The sequence below is a fragment of the Oncorhynchus clarkii genome, unplaced genomic scaffold (genome assembly GCF_045791955.1).
Source record: "Oncorhynchus clarkii lewisi isolate Uvic-CL-2024 unplaced genomic scaffold, UVic_Ocla_1.0 unplaced_contig_13908_pilon_pilon, whole genome shotgun sequence".
In the NCBI taxonomy this organism is placed as follows: domain Eukaryota; kingdom Metazoa; phylum Chordata; class Actinopteri; order Salmoniformes; family Salmonidae; genus Oncorhynchus; species Oncorhynchus clarkii.
Window position 1 is genome coordinate 1 of NW_027259503.1, and position 9,670 is coordinate 9,670.

The 9,670-nt window shown below is 42.0% G+C and overlaps 1 protein-coding gene across 1 annotated transcript; it reads left to right on the forward strand.

The window, feature by feature from the left end:
• The first annotated feature begins 4,572 nt into the window (after window positions 1–4,572).
• LOC139400256 (putative uncharacterized protein DDB_G0282281) lies at window positions 4,573–5,313 on the forward strand. The gene has a single exon (XM_071145239.1). It carries the CDS (start codon window positions 4,573–4,575, stop codon window positions 5,311–5,313), a length of 741 nt encoding a protein of 246 aa, XP_071001340.1.
• The last annotated feature ends 4,357 nt before the right edge of the window (window positions 5,314–9,670 follow it).

Below are 9,670 nucleotides of genomic sequence, written 5' to 3' on the forward strand. Positions count from 1 at the left end.
TCAAATAGGCCCAGTTTAACAGGGTCAAATAAGCCCAGTTTAACAGGGTCAAATAGGCCCAGTTTAAGTTTAAAAAGGTCAAATAGGCCCAGTTTGACAGGGTCAAATAGGCCCAATTTGACAGGGTCAAATAGGCCCAGTTTGACAGGGTCAAATAGGCCCAGTTTAACAGGGTCAAATAGGCCCAGTTTGACAGGGTCAAATAGGCCCAGTTTAACAGGGTCAAATAGGCCCAGTTTGACAGGGTCAAATAGGCCCAGTTTAACAGGGTCAAATAGGCCCAGTTTAACAGGGTCAAATAGGCCCAGTTTGACAGGGTGAAATAGGCCCAGTTTGACAGGGTGAAATAGGCCCAGTATAACAGGGTCAAATAAGCCCAGTTTAACAGGGTCAAATAGACCCAGTTTGACAGGGTGAAATAGGCCCAGTTTAACAGGGTCAAATAGGCCCAGTTTGACAGGGTGAAATAGGCCCAGTTTAACAGGAACAAGACATGGAGAATAATACTGATGGGAGGAGAGAGGAGGGAACAAGACATGGAGAATAATACTGATGAGAGGAAAGAGGAGGGAACAAGACATGGAGAATAATACTGATGGGAGGAGAGAGGAGGGAACAAGACATGGAGAATAATACTGATGGGAGGAGAGAGGAGGGAACAAGACATGGAGAATAATACTGATGGGAGGAAAGAGGGAACAAGACATGGAGAATAATACTGCTGTTGCTAATAAGATGGCCTTCATGCTAGCTAACATCAACCTCTAAAACTAGCCTCTAAAACCAGCCTGTAAGTGAGCCAGCCTGTAACTAAACCAGCCTGTAACTAAACCAGCCTGTATCTAAACCAAGCTGTAACACTCAAACAGCTTAAAAAACCCTCCTCTATAGCCAAACTTTAATACCAGCCTGTAACTAAACCAGCCTGCAACTAAACTAGCCTCTATAACCAACCTGCAAATGAACTAGCCTCTAAAACCAGCCTGCAACTGAACTAGTATATATAACCAGCCTGCAAATGAACTAGCCTCTATAATCAGCCTGCAACTGAACTAGCATCTATAACCAGCCTGCAAATGAACTAGCCTCTATAACCAGCCTGCAACTGAACTAGTATATATAACCAGCCTGCAACTGAACTAGCATCTATAACCAGCCTGCAACTGAACTAGCCTCTATAACCAGCCTGCAACTGAACTAGCCTCTATAACCAGCCTGCAACTGAACTAGCCTCTATAACCAGCCTGCAACTGAACTAGCCTCTATAACCAGCCTGCAACCGAACTAGCCTCTATAACCAGCCTGCAACTGAACTAGCCTCTATAACCAGCCTGCAACTGAACTAGCCTCTATAACCAGCCTGCAACTGAACTAGCCTCTATAACCAGCCTGCAACTGAACTAGCCTCTATAACCAGCCTCTATCACTGAACCAGGCTGTTACACTGAAGCTGTCTCTAAAACCAGCCTGTAACATAACCAGCCTGTAACCCACAGTGATTAGGTTGTGAGAAGCCCTGCCTCCCCTCCCCAGCTGAATCCTGTCTAGTTATGTGACACTAATGATACTTCAGTCATTGCAGCTTTCAAGCAGAGCCCTTCCACAGCTACACACAGCTGACATTTCCTGACATTTTCCCAACTAATTACAGTACAAATAATTAAGCATGTTCCTGGATGTTAAAAAAAATAATGTATTGGAAGGCCGTCTGTCAGAGCAGGTGATTGATGACACTAGAGGAGACGTTATCTGATGGCTGCTGGTGCCTCCAGCTACACAGGAAGCAGGTTTATTAGAAGGAACAATACACATTCACAGGCATCTCATACAGTTATGCTCCCAGGCAATATCCGTGTCAAGGTGAATGTGACAATGAAAGCAAAATATTAGCATTTTGTGGAGCGGGCCTAGTGTGGGGCTGAGGAGCGCGGCTGAAGGGGGACCAGAGAGAGATGACAGGCCTAATTACTAAAGCTCACAGGCCAAGACAGCTGTTTCTCCTGTCCCCAACAAGCCTGTCATACAGGTAGCTAACCACACAGGGCCAATATGAGCCTGTACACCAAGCATACCACTGTCTGTCTAACAGTAATGACCAATGCTAATGTTGCTGCCACGTCAGGGGAAACCGTGTCACAGTGCACTTCCTGCAAGCCACTCCACATTTTACGTGGTTATTGTGTGTTATAGAATTAAAACCTGCCTGACACCTTCCTACCTGTATGACCCACAGCAAATATCTTGACGGAGACAAATTGTATGTTACTATAGAAACGGATTATTTGAAATAAAACAACGGTTGTAGAAGATTTCTCATTGTTTTGTGAATTTGTTTTGAATTGTATATTGTTTACTGAAATGCTCAAAATTAAATGTGTTTAAATTATTTTCCTGGAAATATTTTTTTAGGTGGTGCCTCATTGACAATTCAATAATAGATGAAAATTATGTTGTCAAATTGTTTTTGAAATAAAATAAAAATATACATTTTCCTACATTCCATTTTATTACAAATACACCTGGTTAATGCAACATCTACGAGCCTGATGATGAAACAAAAGCTGTAATTAATTTAGATGTTTCTTAATAAATCAACCCTGAAGAAAAGGAATCAGAGTTGAGGTCATAGGAGACAGATTGTCAAAATGGTTTAATGGTAAATATCACTTAACTATATTCCATGACAAGTGTTCTGATCTTCACTGTATATCATGCCACTTGTGTTGAACTCAGCAACAATAAACAACGCCCAAACCTTTAAGATACCAGATAGCAATATGCTCTGTGCTTTACTCTGTGCTTTGGGAATCCAAATGAACTGGCTCCTTCAGGGAAGGTTTGTACTGACTCTGGAGAGGCTGATCCATGTGGGTTTGGAGAAATCTACAAGGGGTCAAAGGTGGAGTGTGAGTCCCAGTATGTCTGCTATGGGAAGAGGTGGTACAGTGGAGGCATGGAGGCACTATGAGATTCACTATGAACAGATTCACTATGAGTTTCACTATGAACAGCCTCACTATGAACAGCCTCACTATGAGATTCACTATGAACAGCCTCACTATGAACAGATTCACTATGAGATTCACTATGAACAGCCTCACAATGAACAGATTCACTATGAGATTCACTATGAAAAGCCTCACTATGAACAGCTTTAATATGAACAGCTTCACTAGGAGATTCACTATGAACAGCTTTAATATGAACAGCCTCACTATGAACAGCCTCACTATGAACAGCTTCACTAGGAGATTCACTATGAACAGCTTCAATATGAACAGCTTTAATATGAACAGCTTCAATATGAACAGCTTTAATATGAACAGCTTCAATATGAACAGCTTCACGATGAACAGCTTCAATATGAACAGCTTCAATATGAACAGCTTTAATATGAACAGCTTTAATATAAACAGCTTCAATATGAACCGCTTTAATATGAACAGCTTCAATATGAACAGCTTCAATATGAACAGCTTTAATATGAACAGCTTCAATATGAACAGCTTCACTATGAACAGCTTCAATATGAACAGCTTCAATATGAACAGCTTCAACATGAGCAGCTTCAACATGAACAGCTTTAATATGAACAGCTTTAATATGAACAGCTTCACTAGGAGATTCACTATGTACAGCTTTAATATGAACAGCTTCATTATGAACAGCTTCAAAATGAATAGCTTTAATATGAACAGCTTCAATATGAACAGCTTCAATATGAACAGCTTCAATATGAACAGCTTCAATATGAACAGCTTCAATATGAACAGCTTCAATATGAACAGCTTTAATATTAACAGCCTCACTATGAACAGCTTCATTATGAACAGCTTTAATATGAACAGCTTCAATATGAACAGCTTCAATATGAACAGCTTCAATATGAACAGCTTTAATATGAACAGCCTCACTATGAACAGCTTCAATATGAACAGCCTCACTATGATCAGCCTTACTATGAACAGCTTTAATATGAACAGATTTAATATGAACAGCTTTACTATGAAGATGTTCACTATGAACAGCTTCAATATGAACAGCTTTAATATGAACAGCTTCATTATGAACAGCTTCAATATGAACAGCTTCAATATGAACAGCTTTAATATGAACAGCTTCACTATGAACAGCTTTAATATGAACAGCTTCATTATGAACAGCTTCATTATGAACAGCTTCATTATGAACAGCTTCAATATGAACAGCTTCACTATGAACAGCTTCACTAGGAACAGCTTTTATATGAACAGCTTCAATATGAACAGCTTCAATATGAACAGCTTTAATATGAACAGCTTCAATATGAACAGCTATGAACAGCTTCAATATGAACAGCTTCAATATGAACAGCTTCACTATGAACAGCTTGAACAGCTTCAATATGAACAGCTTCAATATGAACAGCTTCAATATGAACAGCTTCAATATGAACAGCAGATTTAATATCAGCTTCAATATGAACAGCTTCACTATGAACAGCTTCAATATGAACAGCTTCAATATGAACAGCTTCAATGTGAACAGCTTCAATATGAACAGCTTCACTATGAACATATGAACAGCTTCAATATGAACAGCTTCTTTAATATGAACAGCTTTAATATGAACAGCCTCACTATGAACAGCTTCAATATGAACAGCCTCACTATGATCAGCCTCACTATGAACAGCTTTAATAAGAACAGCTTTAATATGAACAGCTTTACTATGAAGATGTTCACTATGAACAGCTTCAATATGAACAGCTTCACTATGAACAGCTTCATTATGAACAGCTTTAATATGAACAGCTTCAATATGAACAGCTTCATTATGAACAGCTTCATTATGAACAGCTTCAATATGAACAGCTTCACTATGAACAGCTTCACTATGAACAGCTTTAATATGAACAGCTTCAATATGAACAGCTTCAATATGAACAGCTTTAATATGAACAGCTTCAATATGAACAGCTTCACTATGAACAGCTTCAATATGAACAGCTTCAATATGAACAGCTTCACTATGAACAGCTTCACTATGAACAGCTTTAATATGAACAGCTTCAATATGAACAGCTTCAATATGAACAGCTTCAATATGAACAGCTTTAATTTGAACAGACTCACTATGAACAGCTTTAATATGAACAGCTTTAATATGAACATGTTCACTATGAACAGCTTCACTATGAATAGACTCACTATGAACAGCTTTAATATGAACAGCTTTAATATGAAGATGTTCACTATGAACAGCAGCTACACTATACGCAGCTTATATTTTAGGACCACTCTTGTTTTCGCTATGTGTTTTACCTCTTGGTGATGTCATTCAGAAACATAATGTTAACTTTCACTGCTAAGTGGAAGATATACAGCTGTACATTATGATGAAACATGGTGAAGCCCCAACATTGCCCTCCCTGGAAGCCTGTGTTTCAGACGTAAGGAAGTGGATGGCTGCAAACGTTTTACTTTTCAACTCGGACACAACAGAGATGCTAGTTCTAGGTCTCAAGCAACAAAGACACCTTCTGTTGAATCTGACAAGTCATCTTGATGGTTGTACAGTTGTTCCAAATAAAACTGTGAAGGACCCCAGCGTTACTCTGGACCCTGGTATCTCTTTTGACGAACATATCAAGACTATTTAAAGGGCAGCTTTTTCCATCTACGTAACATTGCAAAAATCTGAAACTTTCTGTCCAAAAATGTTTCAGAAAATTTAATCAACGCTTTTCTACTTCCAGATCAGACGACTCTAATGCTCTACTCTCCGGCTCCCCGGATAAAGCACAAAATAAACTTCAGTTAGTGCTACATAGGCTGGGATCCACACTATGCAGCTGTTATTCTATTGGCTGGGATCCACACTATGCAGCTGTTATTCTATTGGCTGGGATCCACACTATGCAGCTGTTATTCTATTGGCTGGGATCCACACTGTTATTCTATAGGCTGGGATCCACACTATGCAGCTGTTATTCTATTGGCTGGGATCCACACTATGCAGCTGTTATTCTATTGGCTGGGATCCACACTATGCAGCTGTTATTCTATTGGCTGGGATCCACACTATGCAGCTGTTATTCTATTGGCTGGGATCCACACTGTGCAGCTGTTATTCTATTGGCTGGGATCCACACTATGCAGCTGTTATTCTATAGGCTGGGATCCACACTATGCAGCTGTTATTCTATAGGCTGGGATCCACACTATGCAGCTGTTATTATATAGGCTGGGATCCACACTGTTATTCTATAGGCTGGGATCCACACTGTTATTCTATTGGCTGGGATCCTCACTGTTATTCTATAGGCTGGGATCCACACTATGCAGCTGTTATTCTATAGGCTGGGATCCACACTGTTATTCTATTGGCTGGGATCCTCACTGTTATTCTATAGGCTGGGATCCACACTATGCAGCTGTTATTCTATAGGCTGGGATCCACACTGTTATTCTACAGGCTGGGATCCACACTATGCAGCTGTTATTCTATAGGCTGGGATCCACACTATGCAGCTGTTATTCTATAGGCTGGGATCCACACTATGCAGCTGTTATTCTATAGGCTGGGATCCACACTATGCAGCTGTTATTCTATTGGCTGGGATCCACACTATGCAGCTGTTATTCTATAGGCTGGGATCCACACTATGCAGCTGTTATTCTATTGGCTGGGATCCACACTGTTATTCTATAGGCTGGGATCCACACTATGCAGCTGTTATTCTATTGGCTGGGATCCACACTATGCAGCTGTTATTCTATAGGCTGGGATCCACACTATGCAGCTGTTATTCTATTGGCTGGGATCCACACTATGCAGCTGTTATTCTATAGGCTGGGATCCACACTGTGCAGCTGTTATTCTATAGGCTGGGATCCACAATATGCAGCTGTTATTCTATTGGCTGGGATCCACACTATGCAGCTGTTATTCTATAGGCTGGGATCCACACTACACAGCTGTTATTCTATTAGGCTGGGATCCACACTATGCAGCTGTTATTCACTATGCAGCTAGGCTGGGATCCACACTATGCAGCTGTTATTCTATAGGCTGGGATCCACACTATGCAGCTGTTATTGGCTGGGATCCACACTGTGGCTGGGATCACACACTGTTATTCTATAGGCTGGGATCCACACTATGCAGCTGTTATTCTATTGGCTGGGATCCACACTATGCAGCTGTTATTCTATAGGCTCTATAGGCTGGGATCCACACTATTGGCTGGGATCCACACTGCAGGCTGGGCTGTTATTCTTGGCTGGGATCCACACTATGCAGCTGTTATTCTATTGGCTGGGATCCACACTATGCAGCTGTTATTCTATAGGCTGGGATCCACACTATGCAGCTGTTATTCTATAGGCTGGGATCCACACTATGCAGCTGTTATTCTATTGGCTGGGATCCACACTATGCAGCTGTTACTATGCAGCTGTTATTCTATAGGCTGGGATCCACACTATGCAGCTGTTATTCTATTGGCTGGGATCCACACTATGCAGCTGTTATTCTATTGGCTGGGATCCACACTATGCAGCTGTTATTCTATAGGCTGGGATCCACACTATGCAGCTGTTATTCTATGGCTGGGATCCTGTTATTCAGGCTGGGATCCACACTATGCAGCTGTTATTCTATAGGCTGGGATCCACACTGTTATTCTATAGGCTGGGATCCACACTATGCAGCTGTTATTCTATAGGCTGGGATCCACACTATGCAGCTGTTATTCTATTGGCTGGGATCCACAATATGCAGCTGTTATTCTATAGGCTGGGATCCACACTATGCAGCTGTTATTCTATAGGCTGGGATCCACACTATGCAGCTGTTATTCTATAGGCTGGGATCCACAATATGCAGCTGTTATTCTATTGGCTGGGATCCACACTATGCAGCTGTTATTCTATAGGCTGGGATCCACACTACACAGCTGTTATTCAGCTGTTATTCTATAGGCTGGGATCCACACTATGCAGCTGTTATTCTATAGGCTGGGATCCACACTATGCAGCTGTTATTCTATAGGCTGGGATCCACACTGTGCAGCTGTTATTCTATAGGCTGGGATCCACATGCACTGTTATTCTATTGGCTGGGATCCACACTATGCAGCTGTTATTCTATAGGCTGGGATCCACACTATGCAGCTGTTATTCTATAGGCTGGGATCCACACTATGCAGCTGTTATTCTATTGGCTGGGATCCACACTATGCAGCTGTTATTCTATTGGCTGGGATCCACACTATGCAGCTGTTATTCTATTGGCTGGGATCCACACTATGCAGCTGTTATTCTATTGGCTGGGATCCACACTGTTCCACACACTGTGCAGCTGTTATTCTATTGGCTGGGATCCTATGCAGCTGTTATTCTATAGGCTGGGATCCACACTATGCACTATGCAGCTGTTATTCTATTGGCTGGGATCCACACTGTGCAGCTGTTATTCTATAGGCTGGGATCCACACTGTTATTCTATAGGCTGGGATCCACACTATTGGCTGGGATCCACACTATGCAGCTGTTATTCTATTGGCTGGGATCCACACTGTGCAGCTGTTATTCTATTGGCTGGGATCCACACTATGCAGCTGTTATTCTATTGGCTGGGATCCACACTATGCAGCTGTTATTCTATTGGCTGGGATCCACACTGTGCAGCTGTTATTCTATAGGCTGGGATCCACACTATGCAGCTGTTATTCTATAGGCTGGGATCCACACTATGCAGCTGTTATTGGCTGGGATCTATAGGCTGGGATCCACACTATGCAGCTGTTATTCTATTGGCTGGGATCCACACTATGCAGCTGTTATTCTATTGGCTGGGCTGGGATCCACAGCTGTTATTCTATAGGCTGGGATCCACACTGTTATTCTATAGGCTGGGATCCACACACACTGTTATTCTATAGGCTGGGACACTGTTATTCTATAGGCTGGGATCCACACTATGCAGCTGTTATTCTATTGGCTGGGATCCACACTGTTATTCTATAGGCTGGGATCCACACTATGCAGCAGTTATTCTATTGGCTGGGATCCACACTATGCAGCTGTTATTCTATTGGCTGGGATCCACACTATGCACTGTTATTCTATTGGCTGGGATCCACACTATGCAGCTGTTATTCTATAGGCTGGGATCCACACTATGCAGCTGTTATTCTATTGGCTGGGATCCACACTATGCAGCTGTTATTCTATAGGCTGGGATCCACACTATGCAGCTGTTATTCTATTGGCTGGGATCCACACTGTTATTCTATAGGCTGGGATCCACACTATGCAGCTGTTATTCTATTGGCTGGGATCCACACTATGCAGCTGTTATTCTATAGGCTGGGATCCACAATATGCAGCTGTTATTCTATTGGCTGGGATCCACACTATGCAGCTGTTATTCTATAGGCTGGGATCCACACTATGCAGCTGTTATTCTATTGGCTGGGATCCACACTATGCAGCTGTTATTCTATTGGCTGGGATCCACACTGTTATTCTATAGGCTGGGATCCACACTGTGCAGCTGTTATTCTATAGGCTGGGATCCACACTATGCAGCTGTTATTCTATAGGCTGGGATCCACACTATGCAGCTGTTATTCTATTGGCTGGGATCCACACTGTGCAGCTGTTATTCTATAGGCTGGGATCCA

Excerpts from the sequence above, each read along its gene's own strand:
- LOC139400256 (XM_071145239.1), top strand. The coding sequence starts at position 4,573 with ATGAACAGCTTCTTTAATATGAACAGCTTTAATATGAACAGCCTCACT.